At 39.2% G+C, this 26,067-nt stretch overlaps 1 protein-coding gene across 3 annotated transcripts in view; it reads right to left on the bottom strand.

Moving 5' to 3' along the window:
• farp2 (FERM, RhoGEF and pleckstrin domain protein 2) overlaps positions 1 to 23,137 on the bottom strand; it is a 45,098-nt gene extending 21,961 nt beyond the window's left edge. The window contains exons 1-6 of one of the 3 annotated variants that reach the window (XR_004634116.1): positions 22,824 to 23,001; positions 20,869 to 21,094; positions 4,117 to 4,221; positions 1,185 to 1,227; positions 1,016 to 1,094; positions 566 to 663 (exon numbers count right to left, since the gene is read on the bottom strand). Coding sequence is in view for 2 of the 3 variants with exons in the window: in XM_034703384.1 (XP_034559275.1) it covers positions 566 to 663; positions 1,016 to 1,094; positions 1,185 to 1,227; positions 4,117 to 4,221; positions 20,869 to 21,060 (517 nt within the window). In the remaining variant the exon portion in view is untranslated. Of the gene's footprint in view, positions 1 to 565; positions 664 to 1,015; positions 1,095 to 1,184; positions 1,228 to 4,116; positions 4,222 to 20,868; positions 21,095 to 22,823 lie in introns of all 3 variants that reach the window. The other 2 variants (XM_034703384.1, XM_034703392.1) reach the window with 2 other exon arrangements.
• Between the last annotated feature and the right edge of the window lie 2,930 nt (positions 23,138 to 26,067).

Raw genomic sequence — 26,067 nt, 5'->3', positions numbered from 1 at the left:
ATACTGTTTAGAAGAGCTCTGTAATGACCAAGTTTCCCTCCTTGGGATAAATAAAGGATTTCTGATTCTGATTCTGATTCAGTCATAGCAGTCATGAGGTGGAGTTAGTTTCCATGTCCTCACTGCAATATGAAATGCAGAACAACAAAATACATCATTTACATAATTCTTAAAAATAAACAGCAGCTAAGTGTTTTGTCAGCCTGTGTATATTTCCCTTTCATGGATAAATGTGATCTTCTATCGCTAACGCATGTGGAGTAGATGATCTTATTTAGTTATGTTGATATTATCCTGAGTGTAATAAATCGAATTTTGTCCAGGTGTTGAGATGTTCAGATGTTTTGGATGCTTAATCTAAGGCTACATCTACAGCATATATTCCTCACAGAAATTCCTTTCCTTTCACAGAGACAGAAACCATATTTCTAACACCTGAGTCCGTGTTTATGAGCTTAAATCAAAGCTGAACAAGATGCTTCAATGTTACAGATGTTGTTGATATTTGTCCCTAAATTACTGGACAACTAAATACTTGTGGTAAACAGAGAAGTTTAAAACATACACTGGACAAAATGAGAGGCCAGCAGGGCTCCGGTGTTTTCCGTGCAGATCATCCTGCCCTCCATCAAATCTCTTTTCATCTGCAGTGAGAACAAGTACCTGTAAAAACAAAACAAAGAGCAGAGATGCTTAGTGTCCATCTGTTTAAGTCATGAGAGCACAAACTGATCTAATCGGATTATTTAAAGCCAGAGTATAAAAGTTAAATGTCACGGTATGTTTCCAAAAGAAGTCCACTGAAATGGAAGTGCTTACAGCTTTATTTGATCTATTTGTTCTTAAATTGACTGATTGCTGCACAGCAGGACAACAGACTCATAAATATTATCAGCAGGAAAACTATTTTAATGCCTCAAAGACCAAAATTGTGAGCTTCTGAAAAAAAAAACAAAAGGCTGTCGACACAGGATGAGATAAAAGCAATATCCAGTAGGAAATTACAGTCACTGACCTGGTGTACTCCTCCTGCAGCTGACCCGGGTCTGGAGGGAAGAATTTCACTGACAGCCTAAACAGCGTATTGGTTGGTCCTGAACAAAAACAACAAAAAAGATCATTATTGCCCGAACACAAAAACTTCAGGAATTCAGGAATTTCAGTGAGAATTTGAGCTCACTTACTTCTGACTTGTTTCACAATCAATTTTGTGGGTTCCAGCCAAACCTGAGGAGAAAGAAAAAAACTGTCATCTTAGAAATATGACGACAACAAAATGTAACCTGAAGTGACCCTCTGACTGCTGAGTGAGTGTCTGGGAGATCTGGATGAGTTAATGTTGTGGGTAGAAGCTGGCTTCACTGCCTCGCTGCAGCAGCCTGTTTGCACTGTTACATCTGGGCCTGATTGAGGGAGGAATGTGCGAGATCCAGACAGATATATTGAGAAACTGGTATCAGATGATATTTGCCTAGATCCTTCCTTTAGTTCAAAGTTTGTTTTAGGACATTCAGGTAAAGAAGATGTACCGGTGCTTCTGAGTAGTAAATAGCTAGAGCTTGTACAACTAGGGGATTCATTTCTTTTCAGGAAATACATCAGAACGGTTTTAATCAACTATTTTAACAGTACTTCAAAGAGCAAAGATGCCAAATGTGACGGTTTTAAGTTCTTAGATGTTTGAGTGTGTTGAAAAAAACCCAACAACATTTGGATTCTTAGGTTTTGGTGGTTACACAAAAATGACAAAAACCATTAGCTTGAGATTAACTAAATATTGACGTTTAATTCTCTGTGACTTTTTCTTAATGAAGAAAATGACTGATTGAAAGACAAACATCGTTCATTAAATTTAATCAGTTTGCTATTGAGGCCTTACACTCAATATCAAAGCAATAATACAAATCTAAATTTGGATCTCATCACATTTTCTATGAAGCCATAACTGTGCGAAAGATTCATGGTGTGTTTTTAAAATCACTATCGTTAGTTTCTAAAATGACATACACACCAGGTCCAAGCATCCTGCATTGGTAACAATAACACACATGATGTCATTCTTATAAGGGCTGCAACTATTGATCATTTTCACATTCCATGAATCATCTATGAATACACTGTTAAAGAAATGGTGACAGTAGTTCAACCAAGTTTTTGTGCAGCCAAAAGCTTAAACTAAACCTCTTATGGTTTTTATTTTAGATTAGGGATGTTTATAATTAATCGAGTTTGGATTAATTGATTGTTAAGAACTATTTGCACATGTTTTTTTGTTTCTGATTTCCTATCACGTGGAATAACACCATTTAGTCTCATATTTCATTCAGCTATCAGGGAGGTGTTTCAAGTTAAAGCTGACTAAAGATGTTGCGCAGAGCAGAGACGCTCAGCTGGGGGCTGCGGCTGAGTGACAGGTCTCCACGAGCGCTTTCTTTCTCTGCAGCCGGACTGATGACCTGGATTCGCTACAAGCTGACACCTGACCGCGTTCACATGCTTATTTTTCTCAATAAGAACGAGTAGACAGAAAACTGGACACTGTGAGTCTGACACGTTTCTGTTCAGTTCTCTTGTTGCTGTAAATCCACATGTTGAAGTATGAGCCTTCACTTTATATGACTGTATGTCTGCAGAGATTATTTTTGAGGCTGCTCCACACGTTGATATTCAGCGTGTTTAACATTTTGTTCACCTCAATATAACCCGTAGCTATTCAACACTGTCAGTTATATACATTGTATCGCTAAGGAAGATTTAATTCAGGGGAAAGAAACGCATTTTGTATCGTTTTTTAAATGGAAAATGTCTATTTTTTAAAATGATTAATTGATCATTACCTGACATAGATGGATCACAGAGAATCCTTAAAATTGGCATCCCTATTTTAGATTAATTGAAACATGGTCATGTGAAATATTTTTTGACTGTATGTAACTATTGCAAGTTATTGGAAGTTATCACCTAATGAAGCATGTTACCAGCATCAGACAAATACTGGATACTGTGTTGACGTAGTGTGCATTCGATTGGTATGCACTTGGCGATGGTAGAATGTTTTTAAAAGAAGAGAGAGAGCAGTAGAGAGAAAAAGAGACAGAAACAGAAGGAGAAAGACAGAGAGAGAGAGAGAGAGAGAGAGAGAGAGAGAGAGAGAAAGAGTGTGAAATAGAGACCAAGGACAATTCTGGAGCATGTAGTTCAGAAAGTACAACACCACAACAATTTACAAGACGGCAACATTTTGAAAAACTACTTTAACGACCTGTGTAAAAGTATTCCAGCAGACGAGCTCAACCCAAATCTAATAGAAATGAGAACATTAAAACCTGGCTACGTCCGTGTCTTGGTGTCATAGTCTGACGTAAATGCACAGCAACACAAATAAACACAACCCTCTGTAAAATAAACAGTGATGTCCCTCGGGATGTCACTTTTCAAAGACTTTAAAGTGAAGCACAATCTGCAAGAATGCTTTATGGGGTCCACTAGACTTTTATGTGTGGAAAGGGTTCATTAAGGAAAAGAGGGCTGCCAAAGTTGAAACAGCTTGAACTTTGACCCAGATCGTCATTTACCTTGTGGCTTGAGGCTTTTAGCTCTTTATACGTGTGTTTGCAGCAGGTCTGAGCTTCAAACAGAGTGCTTGCGTCTTGTGATGTGAAAAGCTCTTACAGCAGAGCAACGACTGTACTGTTTACATGCAGAACGGCTTTTCAACAACCTTACAGTTGAATGTATGAGCCCCAAATGTTCCCTTCTCTTTGGAGAAGATGTACAGTGTGCATCACCGACGTGGTCTGTTTCCTGAAAGAGGACTCGTAGGTGGTCCACTTAGAAAAGTACAACAATGGAAAGACTGATATTTAGAGTATGAGCACTTGTGCCAAAAGAGTTTAAAATATCTGAGTTTTATGCTGCTCTAGTCCATTAAAAACATTTGTATATCACTGTCGAGACATTTCTAAGAAGCTCATCTTGCGTCTTGGGATTCGTTGGCTCGCTGTGACCTTAAAACGGTCTTGCCTGCTCTTAAAATGACGTAAAATCAACGTGAACACAAGTTCTGGATAGTCAATGTGTCCGTTACAAACAAGACCAGGCTGCTAGTGTACTTACCCAGTTCATCTGCATGTTCTGAAACTCGAGGCCAAAGTAATCACTCTCTATGAGGTTGCCTCGCAGGAAAACCTCAGAGAGGAGGGCCTGTCCAAGAGCTTTGGACTGAAAGAAAAAACAACAGAGAAAAAGGAGCCGTTATTTTCAAGACTATGTCAACACAGAGGTCTTTAAAGTCCAGGGATGATACATCTCATAATCGAAATGAAAAGAGAAATTGGAAAAACTTGGAAGAACAATATAAGTGAGATCACTAAAAAAACAAATGGAACTGAGGCAGAGGTGAGGAGGGCCGGGCTTGTGTTGAAACTGAGCAAAGAATAAACTCTGTCTGCCTGCCCATGTGGTGCAGAGAATATTTGGCATCTGTGAATGATCCACTGTGTTATGTGCTCCATGTCTGCAAATGTTCTGTCCATTCAAATGGTTTCCTTCACTTGGATGTGCAAGTGTACTCAAAGTGTGTCCTACTGTTATACATTTACTGCTATACATTTACTGCAGCAGAATCACAAGCAGGAAATGTGCTGCAGTTTACCGTCTCAACGCTCTGGGGTTTGTTTTCACTAAACGAAGAGCTAATTACTATGTACTAAGAACACACTGCACTTGAGGTTTTGAATCCCAGCCTGAGACTTTTGGAGAAAATTATAGCTTCAAACATCTGGTTGTAATGTAAAATAGTATTTTTAAAAGCCTTATAAAAAGCACTGCTTTGCATCACAACTCAAAGAGCACCAGGAGATTTACTGTATTTAAGTCTTCTCATTACTTTGATACAATCACACGTTCGGCATCCACGGAATCTATTAAATTGCAGGTGAAACCGACGGACACAACATCCATAAATGTAGGAATCTGTTGTAAAGCGCCTCTTTTTCCAGGCTGTTACAGTATCTGATTACAGCTGGTCGACACCAGAGAACAAAAAGTGGTGTGTTAAAATACTTTGTCTGGGTTGAGTTTGAGCGCAGGCCAAACAAACGATCCAGACAGCATGAGTAGGTATTCAAAATCATGTATTAGCATCCAAATGTAGGAGACATTTTGAGGTATTCAGTCTTGGTTTCACACACACTGAGCCCATATAATGAGCTCGAAGCAGTCAGAACCAATGTCTGCTTTAGAAACAAAGTTATTAGAGCAAAGCCACATTTCCCCTGTGGATTAAAACAGCGTTTCCATACAAGACCTCCTTCACACAGTTTCTACTATAACGCTTACTACGTCCTGGACCCACTGTCTGCTGTAAGGTCTACCATGTTCACCACTCTAACTTGGAGTTACAGAGAACACAAGGTCAAATTTAGACCAACAATGATGTAGATACACATTAGGAGCAAAAACAGCAACTGAAACAGAGCTGCAGAGATAAAACATCTTGATGCTAACTTGTGATAAAATGTATGTTGACAAAGATGATGAACTATGACTCAGCCGGGAGCTATCTGACATCCTATCACACTGCAGATAAACATGAAAACAGCCAGTCAGTCTACATTTTTTTGCTAGCAAGCAGGACAGAGAAATGAATAAGAGAACAAGCTAAACTAAAGGTTAACAGCAGCTCAGCACACAGACCCTTTTGAGAATTTATTCAAAACAAACAAAAACCCAGTGTCATCCAGCTCACAGTTTAAACTAGGGATGTACATTTGAAGTATTTTCCGTGATCGATTTTTGGAAATGTTAACGATCAATTATCGATTAATTGATAAAAAAATAAATATATATTATTCTTACGTCAAAAACAATGCCAAATAGGTTGTTTTCCCCCTAAATTGTATTTTCTACAGCAACAAAATGCATCTAACTGACGGGATTGAATACGGGCACATGTTTGACACTAGTGCTGTGCGATATTACGATATAAATCGTAGTGCAATATAAAAACGTCCACCGTACGATATAACCCTCTGTCGTTTATATCGTTATTTTGATGTGTAGGGTATTGGTCTAGCTCTGTTGCTTCACTGACATGAACGATGATGAATGCAGGTTAATGTAAGCTGCAGCACCGCTACTACTTTGCGGTAGCATTTTTATGTCACTCACAACTACTAGTTTACGGCACTGATAGAGCATGGATGTAACAACATGGCAGAAGCGGAAAACAAAGTGGAAACAGAACCGAAAGAGGAGTTGGTGCCGAAAAGAGGGAACCGCAATTCCATGGTTTGGCTTTGGTTTGGTTTTAAAAAGTCGGACACCGACCAGAAAACGGTAATCTGCAAAACATGTCGCCAAAAAGTCGTTACGACCGACTCGAACACATCTAATCTTTTCTACCACTTAAAGACGCGACACGAAGAACAGTACAGAGACAGCGTGAAGCTGCGACAAAGAACTAACGTGACATCAAAACCACCCAGTGATGAAAAGAAAAAAACACACCAAACGAGTCTGAAACAAACGTTGTTCAACGGCATCCCGTACGACAAGCAGTCCCGCAGACACCGCGAAATTACAGATGCCATCGCTAAATTCATATGTCAAGACATGGTTCCAGTATATACTGTCGTTGTATATACTGTATTTTATTATGTTTTTATACATAAAATATGTGTTTCATAAATAAATTGAAAAATATGAGAGAAAACTGCCATTCATTTCATGTAATTTTAAGGAAAAATACTATATCGGGATATATATCGTTATCAGGATATAAAATCACCTATATCGGGATATAAAACTTTGTCCATATCGCACAGCACTATTTGACACGCAGAATATCAACGATCAGGCTCATTAAAATATTCTCAGCGGACATAATCTTATAAAGTGAAGGCTCATAATACTAACAGAAAAGTACTTCAGACTCACAGTGTCCAGTTTTCTGTCTACTCGTTCTTATTGAGAAAAATAAACATGTGTATTCGGTCAGGTGTCAGCCAGGAGCGCAACTGGGTCAGAATCAGTCCCGCTGGAGAAAAGCCCAGACGGCTCTGATGTTGCTGCTCTGTAAACGTAGCGTACCAGAATTTCCCACCTGTCTGTTGCCTTTGTATCCAAAGGAGGGAAATATCCTGTTTAAAGCTGTCAACCTTTGTGTCCGTGTTGTTGTTGGCAGAAAGTTTTGTATTGATCCTCTTTTAAAAAGCGCACGTGGAGACCTGTCGCACAGCAGCAGCCGCCAGCTGAGCGCAACACCTTTAACAGCTGATTCACATCTAAACATGCTTTAAACTTAAAACACCTCCCTGATAGATGAGTGTAATATGAGACCACATGATGTTTGTTCCACGTGACGGAAAATTGATAACAAAAATGTGTGTTTCGAGTAATTTCTTAACAATCAATTAATCGATAATCGATTAATTGTGGTCATCCCTAGTTTAAAGGTGACATATCATGCAAAATTGACTTTTTAATGGTTCTTTACCTGAAATATGTGTCCCTGGCATGTCTACAAACCCCCCGAGAATGAAAAAAATCCATTCTGCCCCTGTTCTGATTTCTACACCTTTCTATGAATGTGTGTGAAACGAGCCGTTTCAGACTTCTGTGTTTTTGTTACGTAACAACAATATCCGGTCTGTCACGGAGTCAGAGCTCGGAGCTTGTTCAGCCCATAGACTGTATAAAATAATACTGAATCCCTCCTCTGTTTTTCATTACCTGCACAAATGTGTGCTAACAAGGAGCTTAGGAGGAGGGCAAGCTAGTTGTAGGCTGTCTTAATAAACACAAAGGTCGGTTTTACTCCACACGTCTGCAGATTTGAAGATATAGTGGATGATTTTTATTTATCATGGATAAGTGCTAGCGCTAGTTAGCATAGCTACATAGCTACATGTCGTAGCTGTAGCTGTAGCTGTGTAGCAAGACACACGTCAACATACTGACAAATAAAACAACAAGAAACACTAAATCTGTGACCAATCCTTCAGAAAGGTCCTGCTGCCTTTCTGGCAGAGGTCGGTTTTACTCCCCACGTCTGCAGATTTGAAGATCTAGTGGATGATTTTTATTTGTCATGGATAAGTGCTAGCGCTAGTTAGCATAGCCACATAGCTACATGTTCGTAGCTGTGTACCAAGACACACGTCTACATACTGATAAATAAAACAACAAGAAACACTAAATCTATGACCAATCCTTCAGAAAGGTCCTGCTACAGGCGCCTCTCCGTCAGGATCAGATTCTGGATCAGATTCAGAGGGTTGAAGTAACGCGATCTCTGAGCAGCCGTGTATATTCAGCCAACATGTAAACATTAGATCAACGTGCTGGAGAGCCGAGTCACATCCACTTCCGGAGGGGGCGTGGTCAGAGGGAAAACAGAGTGTTCTGAGGACTGCTGAAGAAGAGGGATCTTCAGGCATGCCAAAATCTGATTTCAAAGTGTTTGTTTGAGCATAAACTTTAAAGACATGTTTTGGGGACCTCTTAGACCAATATATATTGATGAAAAAAGCGTGATATGTCCCCTTTAAACCTTGCTAATGCTGCAAACTAAAGAATAGGAGGAGCAGCTCTCTGACCCTTCCAATGTTAAAAAAAAAAGAAGCAGCAATGTCTTGTTTCCACTAAAGAGCATCAGAGAAATGCAGATTTGTTTTTAGGTGAAAACTTTAATCTTGGAGATAAGGAACCCTCTGCAGATAGTTTGGCTTCCAGTGGAAACTTTGAAAACACTTGAGATCTTGCGATCTAACTAAACTAAAGCGTGACAACATTTCTCGAGGTGATAAGCTTTCTCACAAGATGAGTGCAGAAGACTGCCTGCATATCAAAATACAGGGCAGCCACCTCAGACTACTTCCCATACTGACAAGAAGAAGCCCCCCTTTCTCATTTCATTCATTTTTTCCCACCTGTTACGGCCGCGACTTTCGTGGTGCTATGGTGAGTGACACGCCCCCTGCACTCAGGCGTTAATGAATGGAGATAGATGACAAGAGGAGAGACTGTGTGCCTGTCACCAGAGATGTCTGCTAAGTTGTTTAATTAAGCAATAAAGTCTCTCAGAGCGCGTCAAAACAAAGGCAACCAAACCTTGTTTGTTGCTTTCGATTGTATTTAAAGCAAACTCAAATAAAATAAACAGAAGTCTTTAATTGTGTTAACTCTCATGGTGATTTTTCATTGATATATATGGTTTTGGTCTTGTCTCGGTCTTGCCCTGCCTTGGTCTTGGTCTTGACTCGGTCTCGATCCCTAAATGTCTTGGTCTTGTCTTGGTCTCGGTGCACCCTGGTCTCGGACATGTCTTGGTCTCTGTCAATGTGGTCTTGACTACAACACGAGTAAGTACTTACAATAATTCATTTAATAAACATGTAGCACCCTGACATCTTTGTTACAGAGAGTTAGTTTATAATTAAAAAGCTCCCCTAGCACAAAGTGTGGAAGAATGCATATTGGTGATAAAAGGATAAAAGCAAAGTGAAAACTTGTTACGACATCAAATACTCACTGAGGCAGAGAGACAGAGGTAAGAGGTCATGATAACACGCTTCAGTCAGGTCATGTACACAGACTAAAATTAACTGTATTCCAGGTCCAGGAATGGCATTAAAAAAAGAAGGCATCTATCTAAAGTGGAAAAACTCACAACATATTAGTATAATAGAATATATATATATATTAGAATACTAGTTTCCAACTGCAACAGACAGTGAATGCCCCTAGTACATGTCAATCTGATGATTTATAATTATATCAGATGAAAGTACAGCTTGGATGAACAAGTTAACTTCCCTCTGTCTTTCATAAGCATCATCAGAGTGACATGAATGATCAAACTTTTACTGCACACATACTACTACTTAAACTCAATACAAGATGACTGCCAGTTTTCATATGACTATATGACATATTTAATTGTTGAAGTTCTTAAATATAGTGTCTCATCTTGTTCTTGTGAACCCATTATTGTGTATGGTCTTGTCTGCTATGGGAGCAGATTGTAATGTCACACCCTTATCATTCACTTAATTGTAACATTTAACTCATCAACTGTGATTTCTTCAGGCCTCTATCAGTTTATCCTAAAAACTTGGACTTTTATCAAATAATATATTGCAACAAAAACAGTAAGTGATCTACTGAAATAAAGAGTCATGATCACATTTTTTGCTCAGCCCTTATGTAACAAGAACAAAATGAGCAGAATCACTTCAAAAAAAGAGACAGATAAATTCAACTTCCTATGTTTAACTTTCTTGATGTTTTTGAAACAGGAAAACGTATCAGTAAGAGTTTGTTTGAGAAGAAAAAAATGCTGATGTTAGATTAAAATACCTTGTAACTCATTTTCTCCTCAGTGCTCTGTGTGCTTTCACAAGCCCCTCCTCCGTGTTACTCATTAACCCTCTGCAGGAATGTTGAACTGGATTCAGAGCAGTCTGAAGGGGGAGTACAATCGTCCTCTGACGCTGAGCTTTATCACCCGTAGAGCGAGTGATGACACTTTCACAAAGAGGTATTTGCTTCCAGACAGCTAACAATTAGCATGAGGCACATGAGTACACAAAACATGTGCTAACAATGGATCTCCTTCAACAACCTGGATCATTTTTACTTGGAAATTCTGGAAAACTCAAAAAGTCCCCCTACCAGCTATGCAAGTTTGGTCATCTAGCAGAACTCTTCACTATGAGAGATACAGCTTGTGGAGGGATACCACTCTTTGATAGGGATGTAAGGAGACACTCAACTCACCATTTGATTAGAATCCTAATTTTTGGTTCACGATATGATTCACTCACGATTCTCTAACGATTTTCAAGAAAACTGGATTGTACTCAAAATTTCAATAAATTGTTTTATATCAATTCTCAGATTTTGACAGTTCAATATATATTTGTTCTCTTATATTTCTTTGTAAACAAAGTAATCCTCTTTCATTTTTAAGGTGTGTTGTAACTCAAAGAAAACCACTGCACACTTTTTTTCAGCACCTTGCAAAAAAACACAAATCACAGTTCAAAAATACCTTGTTGGAAAATTTCAGAACTATTATAGAGAAATTGAACGATTCCCAAATGAAAGTATTAAATATTTAAACAAATAAGGTCAATCTCTTTAAATTAGGGATGTAAATTTCAAGTATTTTCTGTGATTGATCTTTGGAAATGTTAGGATCAATTATCGTTTACTCATTAAAAGAATTGACACATTGACAAAAAAACGTTTTCCATGTCAAAAATAATGCCAAATGCAATTTTTTCCCCTAAATCAAGTTTTCCTTCACGACACACACAGTGTATATAACTGATGGTGTTAAACAGCTACAGATCATACTGAGGTGTTCAAAATGTTAACACACTGAATATCAACGGGAAGAGCAGGCTTCTAAATAATCTCTGTGGACGCATGGTGCTGGAGTGAAGACTCAGACTACAACATGTGGATTTACTGCAACAGGACAACTGAACAGGATCAGATTTTGGGCTCTCAGTGTCCAGTTTTCTCGTTCTTATTGTGATACATAAGCATTTAAACGTGGCAAGATGTCAGGCGGGAGCGCAACCGGGTCAGAATCAGTTTGGCGGCGGAGAAAAAAGCGCCCGTGGAGACCTGTCACTCAGCTGCAGCCCCCAGCTGAGTGTCTCCGCTGATTCTGAAACATGCTTTAAACTTAAAACACCTCCACTCAGTGAGTGACGAGAGAGCAGCACAAGAGACTTAATGATGTTGAACAAGCAGAGTATAATGCAGATAGAGCCTTCTATTGTTTAAAAATAATATCCTGATACAAATGTTGAATCGATTTTAATCCACCCTTATTTGTATTGATTTTTTACCATCTTGCAATATATCCGTTCATCCCTACTCTTTGAATGTTCTTTTCATTTCTGCGTTGAACAACAGTAACAACATGTGAACAGTGCAACATCATGTGAGGAAGGGAATAAGAAAAAACAGAGTTAAGAGTAACAACTTTCCTCAACTGTATCATCCAGCATGGTTTATCTAAAGCCAGCTTCCGTACAAACAGATGTGTCACATATCCCTGGTCAGCTACCTAAAAGCCAGTCTGGCATTCTCAGTTGAAGCACATCTGTGTTGTGACAGTGAGATGATCCCATGCAGTTTGTTCACACTCAACTTGTGGTGTGTGGACCACAGTCTCATCTCTGAGCTCTAACATTAAGGCAGGTCAGTGGGTCACCCAATCACGCTCCCAAAGCAGCAGGGATTATGACAAACAGATGTTTCTCTGGGAGACAAATCTTCTCCCGTGTGTGTGAAAAGAGGAGGGAGGGGAGAGGGAGGCATATAAAAGGCAGGGATTTGAAAGCTGCCAGCTATGATGGAGGACCTTCTCATGCTCAGCAAACTAAGAAGATAACATACAAGGACAACAGGTAACCCAAATATCCACCCTAATTCAAATCCAGGGATTGGGTGTACCTTGCTTGACAGGTTAAGCATGGTTCACCAAACAGCAGTTGATACTCCCAGCCACGACTGAATGGCACGGAGCTCCAGTGGAAACTCCCATGACAGCAGGGGTGTGTTTGGGCTTGTATCTGACACAGTGGGATGTACATTGTTTAGGCTTTGCAAACAGGAGGTTTCCTGCTGACATACATTTTAAAGCCACTTTCACGAGTGTGTGAGGAGACATCTCAAAAGGTCGACAGTTCTTTGAAGCCTTTCAGAACATTATTGTTACTATTGTCATTTCAAGTAATCAGCGCTGAGCCCTTTTTACTACCTGGCTATGTTTGTGCCAAGTTGACTGGAGTGTTTGTTGGCAGATAATCACGACATGTCAGTAATCAGGATCAGGTGTGCCTTCTGCTCAGATCACCTGTGTAACCCAGATTCTCTACAACAAAGCTTGATCTGCAAACCAAAAACTAGACAATATCTGGTACCTAACCGAGTGGTCATTTTTCTCAGCGACAAACAAGAGTACAAGAAGAGGAAAGAGTTGTAATGTGGAGAGCTCAGCATTGATAAAGAAGCTAAATCAGTTGTTTTAAGCACAGCTGTTAGATTCATCAGGTACTTCAGATCACAGTGAGGTAGTGTGAGAGCTTAGAAGAGATGAGACGTGAGCGCTTAGCTGCACACACACAAAAAATGTTGAATAAAATGTTGAAAGTTACTTTAAAGGATTTGAATGATTCATGTCAATTGCCGTGACTTATCTTTTATTTATCTATCAGTCGTCTGTCATCATCTTTCTCTTTACTACAGGGCAGTAACTTTGTGACTTGGGACTATGTCTCTGTCTTCCTGGGTCATTCTTTATGATGATGATGTGTGTGTTTCATACAGTGTATGTTTTTAAACCTGGTGCAATTTTATCTGTGCAATAACTTACCTCACTATCTATTCATAAGATAGAAGTGTACATAGTTTGTATACATCTGTAATATTTGCTATATTTTATTCTATTCTATTTTTACCTTTATCATTATTATCATCATCATCATCATTATTATTAATATTATTATTTCAATTATTATTATGCAAGTACAACTGTTGTTTCCCCCTGTCCCGTGTTGTTAGTTGCTGGAACAATAATTTCCCCCGATGTGGGATCAATAAAGTATATCTTATCTTATCTTTTTGTCAAAGAGCCAGCAGATATCTTATATGATATTTGAATGATTTAAAGGAGACTGGCAGTTAATAGGAAAATATGCTTATATTTAACATCCAATTCTACTGTAATCATCTTGAAGTGAGGCTACAGGCTGTGGAATCTAAAGAGGATCATAACATATTGTGCTTCAAAGAGTACTCCTGACTCAAGGTGCTACCAATGAGGATTGGCTTTCTTGTAGAAAGAGAAGAAAATGGATGAAACAAAACTGTCCAACATATAAAATGTCTCATGAATGATTGTCTTTGTTGAGCACTACAAATTGAAATGAACACAGTGACACTGTCTGATCTTAAAGCTGCGGTTGGTAGTCTCGGAAAACTAGCATGAATTTGAATGTAGCATTTCCTCAGGACTCCGTCTAACCCCTCCCCTCCTCCCTCAGAGCTCCTCCAAAACGACGCCCCCCCCGCTCACATGCACGAGCGCCGCTGATTCTCGACCATATGATGGTGACTGATTCAAAACCGGTCCGCACCAAAACATCATCATAGTGAAAGTTAAAAACACAAACAAACATGGCTGCTGTTAGTACTCACAACTATCATGCTAGCATTATCCAGTTGTACTGGTGACACGATATCAGGAGAAAAGTTATAACACATATAAAATACTGTAACAGCTCTACTGTTTGTTAAACCTGTTCAGTGTAGATGTTCTTAATTCCTACAGTGTTGACGGTCAGTGAAGGCATCAGGAGAGGTGTAGAGTGTGTGAGCGGGAGAGAGGAGAAACAAGAGGAGAAGTTTTTCATTCATTCAAACTTTGATTGTTGTTTTGTTGGTTGTCGTGGTAACGGACGACAGTGACCGGTTATTAAAACTCAATGTGTTCACGAATCGGCTCGTCATCCCAACAGCGTCCGGATCATAGACTGTATAAAATATGGACGTAGTATCCGTGACGTCACCCATCTGTTCCTGAGAGCTGTTTTGAAGCAAATCGACGGCAGCAGCCATATTGGTAATGCGGAACTCAACTAGGCAGAGTGTGACGTAGTGTGAGTCTCTTAGCCAATGGCTGTGTGTTCCCGATCGGGAGTCACGTCAGTCATGTCCTTATTTGGGCAAAACTCATAATCTTAATATCTTCTTAACCGTCAGGTTAGAAAAAAATTCAACCCCACCGTACAGTGTGTGCCATTAGAGAGATTAGCGTTGTAGGGCCAAGACGTTTTTTGAACCAGGCTGTAAACATGTTTATTAATGCTGCAAAGATCGTCTTTTTCCCATTCATATCTTTGTGGTTTCCGGTGTTTCTGCAGCCAGCCTCAAGCGGATTTTCGATGTATTGCAGTTTATATCACTTCCGCATTGGCTTCATCGTTTGAGACCGGAGTTTGCCGCTTGGTCCGGACAGACGCTACAGTACATCTACATTTCTGTAGGACTTAGTAAATGTCATTTATTCTTCTGCTTGTCAGAGCCCCTGTGGTGAGAGCTTTTTAGACTCTGATCCGGACTACAGTCCTGAGCAAAGCACCTCATCGGGTCAGAGGGGACAGGCCCGAGGTGGAGCCAGAGGGGCAGACAGTAGAGTCAGGGGAAGCAGAAGCAGGAGACGGAGACTACACGCCGGGGAAATGTACGCGAAGGAGGCGGGCAGAACGGCAGGACGGGATTTGAATGGTTTAAAATTTTGGGTCCCAAAAAACAGTGATTGGTTGGTGTTTTCCCAGGTTTACTCCGGCTGTAGATAGCAGCTTTTCTTCACTCTTTTTTAAGAACACATTATGTATTGATTGCCATCAGGACATAAAGATCATTTTAACCAGTATAACAAAAAGTGGATCTAAATCTGATTACCAACCCCAGCTTTAATATGTGAAAACCAAAGTAAAGGATTAGATGCTTCAACTATGATCTTCTGACTTTCTTATAAATCAGTTTTTATCTTGACATTAATGATCTGACTGTTGTTTGATTCTGTACGTTTTAGTTTCAAGCATGAAGGTCCTTAAAATCAATAATTAAATCTTAGTAACAAATAACACCATGGAACAAAGCTAGCAAAGGACAAAAAGGTTTAAAAAAAAAGTGAAATGCTATAAAATAATTGACCAGTTAATAAGACAGCATCTTTAAATCTAAGTGTTACACGCACATGCAAAAATGTTACTCTTTCACAAAGATAACTACAAGTTTCTATCATCCAGCTCCTTCTTTTTACTACTACTGATGAAATAAAAAGATAAGAAAGCATTGAAACTGTTAAGTTAAACTAGTTTTCATCACTCACAACTGCCAAAATCAAGAAGGGATTTCTGCTACAGGCCAGTGGTTGAAATTCCTAACTTTCAGCAGGGCTTCACTCCTGAGTGCGTCCCCTCCCCCACTACCCCAGCACAAACTTTGTCCTGGCCCTGACTGCTCCCTCTGAACTGCTCTTTTAACACCAGAGGCTGCCCCTCCGTCCCCCCCAACCCACTTACTTGTCAACCTTGCTATTTATGTGCTTGTTTGCCAACACTGAAGTAAAAGCCTGCCCTGATTCCCCCTCCCACTGATGCCCTCGCCTGTAATGCATTTTCACACAGCTAGGTTCCACATCCCACTCTCGCACTTCTTCACAAGTTTTGGAGCTGGAAGTTAAGGCCAGCAAAGGGGGCCTGGCTGGCTGTGCTGGATAAAAGGAGCCTGTGTTTCCCCTGCCCTGCCAGCCCTGCCTCTGTCCAGAAACCACAAGGCTGAGCTTTCTCCTGTGCTGGCTGTGGGAGGAGCCTGTGGACAAGAGCCATGCAAGCAAATGTCTGCTGATGATGATGATGATGACCACGCTGGGTACCTGCAGCAGATGAAGGCCACAGTTCAAAGCACAAACGCTGTTATCTAATTTTCCTGCTTTAGCTCCAGACTAAAGACATTACATGACTATAAATACATGGATTCAACCACACCATATGTGCATAATGCTCTCCATTATCATCAGATGGGCTCTGTAATGCGTTAAAGGTTGCATAAGTCAAAAGCATGACAGAGCCAGGACTGAGTATCTTTAACTTGTGTATAAAAGAGCAGATTTAAACTGGAGTGTCTGTGCTTTATGCCAAAGACTGCCAAGATTCTCCAAATGTAGGATTTGTGTCCAACATTATTCAAAGGACTGAATCTATTACAGTAAGTAGAACATAGATATGAGCAAGAAAAGTAGAGCAAATGAGCGTATTCTGTGTCATATCCCACATGAAGTCTTATAAACGTAATATTTCCAGAATAAAACATGTAGGATAAACTGGTATCATTTAGGTTTAAGAAGCATTCTTTGAAAATGTGGACTGCATATTCAGAAAATGTCTCTCAGTCAGAGTTTGACAGAAGTGTGTGATAGCAGCCTTCTTGTCTGATTAATGTCAGCCTTGCACATTGTAAGCAAAGCATCTGCTAGGCTGGGGTCAATCACAGCATGAAGGGCTTCATGTAAACTCAACTTTTAGCAGAATGTTAATGTCATTAACCGTGTAAACAGCTAGGTAGGAAATGTATTTTTTCAGAACCGCCTACTATGCTAGCAGTACGTACGGATTTGGCCAAAATTCAGTATGTAGTATGTGAACAAGAGTACAATCTGCTGTATGCTAGAACTCCCTGGATGTCTACTGATTCAGGAAAAATTCCCAGTATGCATCGGACCAGTCTGCCTCATGTACTGTTTCCCATAATGTACAACACTTGTTCCGCTTTTTCTTTTCTCTTCTTTTTTTGACGGGGGGAACTCAGTTTGTAGGTGCTGTGAAAATTATTAAATTCCATATAAACCACTTCTTAACTTTTTAAATCATAAGTGATGCTAAAGAAGCAGCTTTGCTATCAGCTTGGTCGTTGCTACTTCCGCTGTTTGAAACCGGAAATCCAGTGACGTCTGACCCAGCCTGCTGCAGAACAGATCGAACAGAACAGCCATACTACAGACTAAATTCAAACGCAGTATGTAGTAGGCAGTACCTACTGACTACTACATTAGTAAGTAGTATGTGGCAGGCCGTTTCAAAAACAGCCAGAGTCTCACTGAGAAGGCAGATTGTTTCCCCGATATTTAAAATTTGGGGAAGCAGGTGAGCTTTACAGTCATTATTAGGAACTTGTTTCTGTTGTTTCTTCATCATCTATATCTCAAGTAGTGACCATAGACTGTCACCCATCTGTTTCTGAAGCGCTGTTTTGAAGCCAATTGTCATACTGGATATGCTGAAGTCAACCTAACTTAGTGTGAGGTAAAGAGGCGGGCTTTGAGCCTCCTCCCTACAGTGTTCCCGCCAAGCGGCAACCTCCGGTCTAAAAATATGAGTCAATGCGGAAGTGTTAGAAGCTGCAGTTCATCGAGGATCCGCTTGAGGCTGGCTCCGGAAGTACCGGAAGTCACATACACATGAATGGGGAAAAGACGATCTTTGCAGCATTAATAAACATGTTTACAGCCTGGTACAAAAGATGAGTGTAGTCTGGATAGCTCATTTCTCGACGTCCTCTCAGTGTGAGGGGGGTGAATTTTTTTCTAATTCGGCAATTTCAAAGATATTGAGATTACCAGTCTTCCAATGAGAGGCACAGCTGCCTGTGGGAACACTGCAGCTGTTGGCTAGGAGGCTCAAAGCCCGCCTCTTTACGTCACACTGGCTCAACAGCAGCAATATGGCTGCTGCTGCCGATTGGTCTCGAAACAGCTCTTCAGAAACAGATGGGTGACGTCACGGATACTACGGCCATATTTTTTACAGTCTATGGTTCCCGCCTGTCAATCAAGTCAGCTGTGCCTCTCAGAATGGAAAACTTGTAATCTTAATATCTTCTAAATTCACCCCCGTACAGTGTGTGCAGATTGAGGAAGGAGCGATCCAGACTACACACTTTTTCGTACCAGGCTGTAAACATGTTTATTTCTGCTGTAAAAATCGGCTTGTTTGAATGGGTGTGTATGTGGTTTCTGATATTTCCGGAGCCATCCTCGATGAACTGCAGTTTTTAACACTTCTGCATTGGCTCCAATTCCTGCTTGGTAGTGGACAGAACCGTCTCTAAAAGGTTCATGGTTGTGTGGCATCATGTGGATGAAAATGCAGAAAACGCCCTGCTCATGATTTTGATTAAAGATGATCATGACTAACAGTCCATGTCAGTGTCTGCAGATGACACAGTCTGTATACAAAAAGGTATTTGAGCAGCTGAGCAACCAAAATGCCACAATGAAGGGAGGCAGTTTGCCTGAAGGCCACAACTATTTTAAACTCTCAACACTGCAATTTTGTATCTATTTTAGCGTACAGTCTGCATGAGAAAAACTGAAATTACATAGTAAAAAAGTCATGCTGCTTCATTCAGTTTTCTTTAAATCAATCATGAACATTACAGCAGCTTAATCTGCCTTTGTTCAATTGTAAATAATAAAAACTGGTGCTCTTAATAAAGTCTCAAGAAGAGGAAGACTTTCCAACGTAGATCTAACAGGCTGCAGTTTTAGAGATATTGATGTTTTAAACTTGCACAATGCTTCGTGAATATTCTCCTGATAATGTCAATGCAATGTACATTTACAAATCTTAACTTAATGCGTTCTCTAAAACACAAATAAACATTAACCATGGTCACATTACATTTAGACTGGTATCACAGACTGCTGGCTCCTTCAGTGACACATTGAACACGTCATGTAGCAGATGTTTAGCTCTGCAGCCGCTCTACAGAAAGACATAAGTACTATTCTCCCCCCCAGCCCACGACTCCTCATAAAGAATGAATGAACAGAAATATAAAGCAATGTTGTGCAGAGGGGAACAACAGAGCCTCTCAGAGGCCATCTTGTTCCTGACAAAAGTGCAGTCTGCTTGACAACAGGATTGCCGTCATTCCCCTTTTGCAGCAGCCATGTATTTCTGTCTGCCACCTCCTCTCAACACCATGTCCAAGAGCTTACTATGACTCCTGCAGGCCAAGTTCAGTCGCTCGTATGTACGGGTGATGATCTTCCAAATACGGACAGAAAACAAAGTCCACAAATGTCCCCTGAGCAGCACACGGACCTTCTACTTCTTCCATACAAATTAAACTTGTTCATGTCACATTGTATTACGGTCAGACTTTGAGACAACATATGGTGCATAAGATTATGAAATGTCTGCCTCAGCAGTGGCCCCCACACTCTACATCTGCCAGGGCCGTTACTGTTGTGGCTACAAAAGGATTTAGGACAAAGTAGTTCACACAATTAAAAAGGACTAACAGAAGTTTGAATCTGTGAAAGTCAAATGATATCTCAAGTAATAACGCTTCACTCATTAGCTTGGTTGTTTATTCAATTTGGAAGCTCCTCTTTGATCACTTTGATTTGTCTCTTTGAAGAGAAAGGACAGGAAACTTGCTCTGATATAGAGACTTCCTTATTGCTTCCTATTTGCCGTCTGAGCGACTCCCACAGCAGCAGCTTGGCAAGTTAACACGGGGGAGCACTGTTACAGCGTGGATTGTACGTTTGTTCAAACCAGCTGCCAGTTTGCAAACGGGATTAACTTCCCAGTAAAGTAATTACAATTAAATCAACAAACAGCAGTTCTAATTCTACACTTTGAACTCATGTTTAATTGTATTGTATTTGAGTGAAATGTACACGTTCCTGTACTGCTTTTTGCAACTGTATGTACTCAATTAGTTAATTCAATTGAATTTCACATTTGGGATCAGTGAAAACGTAATGCATTTACCGAACCCATTAAAACAAGTCTATACATACTATGATTTGCATGTTTACCCACCCTGATCACCAAGAAATGAAGTTCAACTATTCAAAACAAACTGGTCCTGTTTCAATGGACACCCAGACTTGTAAATGACCTCAGGTAGGTTCAATCATGAGCCCTGATGTCCATGTTTTCTACACCCTTGTTGCTTATTTCTTGGGAGCCGTGAGGAAAAACTACAACTACTTCCAGAAGCATACAGACAAAAAGCAGAAATCACAGCCAAGACGCTATAAAGTGTCCTGGTGTGTTAGACTAAGATGCCCAAATGATTAGCATTAAGGAGGAAGGGATTTCAGCACCAAAGCCATCTGGCAGATGTCACAAACCTCGGCCACACGCGATCAGGGAATCCTCGGACTATTATAAGGAAAGATGTTGCCTGCTGTTTCACAAGCTGCAGACTTATCACAGTTTCAACATGAAGATGTAAGACTGTGCAGGAGGAGGAACTTACATCTACATCAAAGAACTCCAGGGAGTCATCCAACCCCTGCACGCGGATTTGTAGTCCTCGCCCATGGCCTTTGCCCATATTGCCACTGAGGGTCTGGCCAGGCTCCAAAGTGCTGATACCAGCGTTGAACTGGGCTCCCAGCCTTGTGCCTGGAGTCTGCAGGACCCGGTATGAACCCTCAATCTCCCCCATTGCTGCTCAGAGCAGGAGCTTCCCCACCTCACTCCTGCGAACAAAGAGGAACAACAGAGAGCATAATGAGAGATGGGAACAATGCATGACATGATACAAGTAGTTGTTAAATAATGTTTTACACTGCAAAAACTCAAAATCTTACCAAGTGAAATTGTCTCATTTTTAGTCAAAATGTCTTCTCCCACTTGATTTAAGATACATTTACTTAACAAGTAACATTTGAGCAAGATAGAGGGACTTGTTTTAAGACATCTCAAGTATCTTGTTAGGTCAAACAATCTTGAAATGATTTTGTTTTGAGTTGTAATTTAAAAGAAACAAGGTTTATTTTACAGTTCAGACATTTTTCAAGCTGAGATCTTATTTGTAGAAGACGGATTATCTTGATTTAAAACAAACCCTTTGCTTGATTTAAGTAAATGCATTTTATTGGAGAATCTATCAGAAAACAGCTCCATTGATAAAAGAAAGAAAGAAAGAAAAGTTGTGTTTTTTAAGGGTGGGTTACAGTTTTCAGGCAGTTTCTTCTAAATCAGATCAAAATATCCATCCTCAAACTACATGCACACAATGAAACACCTACTTTAGAGCATAGCTGTCTTATCCTAAAAAACAACATGACTGAATAATAGTATATCCAGCTCACTATGAGAAGACATTATATCTCAAAATGTTAAAATTAAACTTTGTCATCTTATTTTAAGCTCAAGATGGTCTTAAACCTAGAGAAGTGCTGCTATAAAACAACTCAAATTAAGGTGAATATATCTCAAATGAAGAAGTTGACATGAAATGTATTAGTGCAGAAATCTTTTTTTGAGTGAAAAAATACTAATTGTTATCATTCCTGTCTTATTATGAGATATTAAGCTTTAAAATACTTGTAAAATATTGCTTAAAATAAGTTTTCCCTGCTAATTTATAGATCACAGATTTCTAAATATTACATCTTATTTTAAGAAATCTTATCAAGCAAATTTTCACTTGTTCTATTGGCAGATTAGTTTTGCTTATTTCAAGGTAAAAGTACCTTGAATTAAGTTTTTCTGTCTTGTTTTTGGAGGGGGATTTTTTTTCCAGTGCACTGTGAGTGTTGAAAGTGGAGCCTGGTTTAGAATAGTTCAGCGTGTTTGTTTCACTATCAAAACTAATCTGACCCCGGTGCAAGCTTTGACATAGACCGTGCATGTTTCCTTACAGAGACTGTTCTTTAATATAATGCTTGATTCCACATGGGTTTTGCTCGTTTCACTACAAAAACTATTATTGACGTGCTGCCTTGTTTAAGCCCGGTTTTGCATGTTTCATTACAAGAACTAGTCTGCTACTTTTTTAACAGTTCTGTGCACAATCAGAGTCACATGCATACTAAGTAACCTGATGTGTCTACGTGACATTCCACACGTGAAAATGAGCGTCTACTTCAAAGAAAGAGGAGTAAAAAGTAGAGAAAGAAACGACGGCTCACAGGGTTTGCGTTTAGAAGCGTAACGTCACGTTGCATGTGGGCCTAACTGGGTCAGCTGGAGATAAACGTAGATGTTTTTACAGCAATAAAACACGACGAAGCTACTTTAACAGACAGCATAGACTCATTTAACAGCTTCTGATAGGGTTTATTTTCATTTTCAGACACGGACACTGGTTTACCAACGAGCGAACCGAAGTATTAACACTTTTTTTAAACCCCAGTTACCTTAAAGACGTCAAAAACACTTTCTACATTTGGTGATATTCGTATAATTGAGCATTTAACTTACCGTTTTGATCTTATCCAACCCTTAAAAGTTTGTTAGGACGAGGAGAATTCTACTCCGTTCCATGGTCGTCGTCTTCCAGCGGAGTGCTCACTCACACTGCTCTCCTATTGGCTGAAACAGTTCAGCTCGCCCTGTGATTGGCTCAAATATGCTCGATTAGTTCTGTAGGCTGAGGATTTACCTTCATTCACTTTAAGTAGCCTTGATGGATGGAGAGTAAACTTGTCCGACTGAAAAATTATACGTTGTGGATGTTTAATGAGGCCTCGTGGAAAGTTTTAAAAAAGCGTTATGCAGGGGCGTCAAACTCATTTCAGTTCAGGGGCCTCATACAGCCCGAGGTGATCTGAAGTGGGCCGGACCAGTGAAATCATAACATAATAACCTATAAATAACCACAACTCTAAATGTTCCCCTTTGTTTTAGTGCAAAAAAAGTACAAGAACATTATGTAAATGTTCACATTTAATGAACTATCTTTCTACAAAAACAGCTGTTGTATTTTTTGCCATGATGAGTTTCATAGTGGGCCGAATATTTTACTCTTTAAGCCCTGAAACCTGCTGCCAACACACCAAACACACAGGTTACCCATTCACCTGACACAGAGTGTGTAATGTTTACAGCAAAAGAACAGAGATTATAATAATGAAGAAGGTAAAGTTGATTATTGTGGACCCCTCAGCTCCAGCAGGAACAGTTTGCTTGCTGGACAGTGTTGTATGAAGGGGTGTAGTGCTAGTGTTAGTAGTTAGTGGATCATCTTACTGTGCTCTAAAAGTCTTTATGAATCTCTAACGGATTATGCAAACAGCAAGTCATCTATTTTATCACTTTGAGAAATAAAGTCCTGGAGAACTGGTCAGGTGCGCTCTGTCAGTACTATGATTTTATGGGTCCCACAGAGGACACATTTCAAATAGTGGTTACTTTTATTGAAAAATTGCAGTTAATGTCTTCTGTCATTTTTTCACTTTACAAAGTCGTTCTGCAGGCCGGATTGCAACCTCTGGCGGGCCGGTTTTGGCCCACGGGCCGCATGTTTGACACCCCTGTGTGTGTAACTTACACACTGATGGATGCCAAGATCAGGAGAAATAAAACCCTTCTTTTATCTTATTAGTATTATTTGATCGAACAAGACAAAAACCATGTTCATTTACACTTGGCTTTAAGTTTGATCCACATATGGGAACCATGTAGGTCGTCACCGTAATCTTTTAAATCGGACTCATTGTACTTTTCCTTACACACACTGTAGACATAGGTGAGTGTGCGCGCGTGCGTCACGAGACCATACCTGTTACGCCCGTCACTGTGTTTAAAGCTTCAAAGCATGATCACGTCAATCTTAACACGTCAGTATGTTATTCTTTACTTTCAGGACTATTGTTTTGTTTCACGTAAATGAGTTGGGTTGAAGTACTATCACAGGGAGGTCACTTCTACCATTGTAAGGTAGCTCCCCCTACTGTTTACCCATAAGACTTGCTTTATAGGCACACAAAGTCACATAAATACACGTACAAATAAAAGGGATTGAAATAACGGACTGTTTTTTCTTTCTTTCATTTTTAAAAATCAAAATCCTGTCGTGGAGACAGAAATTTTGAGATAAGTGAAAACAATGGGATATAGAATTATTTTTCTGCAATGAACACTGCATTTGTCACATTTCTCAATAAATTTAAATAGATAATGTGTCTTTTCTGTAATAGAACTTCAATTATATCCTCCTTTACATTTTTCTCTTTTTGGGTTGCCTAAATACTACGGAAGAGGATTAGGGACACTGAAAAAAAATAAAATAATAATAAGGTCTAATATATTGTTTAATGTATTGTTGTGAGAAAAAAGGCAGAAATCTGTAAAAAAAAAAAAAAAAAAAAGTCAGAATTCTAAGATTAAGGTCATAATTCTGAGAAAAAATCATACTCCTGAGAAAAAAAGTCAGAATTCTGACATAATAATGTATAATAATAATAATTATTATTATTATTATAATAATAGTAATAATAATAATAATACTTTTTTTTTTCAGTGGCCCTAATGTATAATACACAAATACGAAAGACATATTTTTAATAAATACAAATAAATCAGATAAACATATATGCAAACAATTATCTTTTGGATATAATAATAATATATATATTATTTTTAAAGCACTTTTCAAAACAGTGTTACAGAGTGCTTTAAAAATACAAAATAAACTAAAAGACAGTAAAAGAGAAATGTGAGGAAGACAATGACTAAAAGTTTAAGAGGAAGATAAATAAATAAGAATAATGAAACTGCAGGGAGGTGACAACTAAAATAAATGACACAAAGGAAAATAAAAAGGTTAAGACTGTAAAGAGATAAAACAATGTTGGAAGACTAAAAACAACAAAAGATAAACGAATAAAACAATTAAAAGATTGGAAATATAAAATATTAAAATATAAAATAATTAAAAAGAAGAAAAATAAGTGAGACAAGCACTCAGTAGCCACTGCATTGGGGTACACTTGTACAGTCTAATATGATCCATGTTTACAGTTCCTCTGCCATAATTCTACCTTTACAGTACTTAATACTATAAGTACATTTATATTGAAAGTGCAAGAGTCATTTAACCACATCTTTGTTTTTGAGATTGAGCTTCATTGATCTTGGACAGGACTGCATGGTGGAAACTAAGGCGACTGGATTACAGTTCATTCAATACAATATTGAGTTACAGTGCCAAGATAACAAATTGCAAAAAAGTCATTTATACACTGTTTTTCTCTCATTTTCATATTTTTTACCTTCCAAAGGTTTAAATGGTCCCCAAACAAAAATATGGTGCCAGGACTCTGGATTGATTGGTTCTCTATTTTTGCTGACTTTAGATTTGTGGACATTATCCTCAGAGAGGCCTGGACTTCTACAGGATCCACAGGTAATGAGATTAATCTGGTTTAAGGGTTTCTATCATAATATCAAGAGTGGACACAGTTACGTATTAAAAATAACATTTACTAATTATTAGTTTTGGGGACAAAAACGTTTGTTTCAGTGGGTTTGAATTATAGAGCGTAAATTATTTTTTGCTTAAACGTTATTAGACATTAGAAATATGCAGTTTTTTTGCTGTACAAGTTAATGCAAACACATCCACTAAATCTTTATGAACACCATTGTTGTTTGCCTATGTGAGAGTACCATGAAGTCTGTTGTTGGAAATTGTTCACCATCTCCTCACCAGTTTCCCTGTACT

Source organism: Notolabrus celidotus, chromosome 2 (assembly GCF_009762535.1).
Source record: "Notolabrus celidotus isolate fNotCel1 chromosome 2, fNotCel1.pri, whole genome shotgun sequence".
NCBI classification, from domain to species: domain Eukaryota; kingdom Metazoa; phylum Chordata; class Actinopteri; order Labriformes; family Labridae; genus Notolabrus; species Notolabrus celidotus.
The sequence above is the reverse complement of the archived record's forward strand: the minus strand, read 5'-3'. Positions and strand labels throughout refer to the sequence as shown.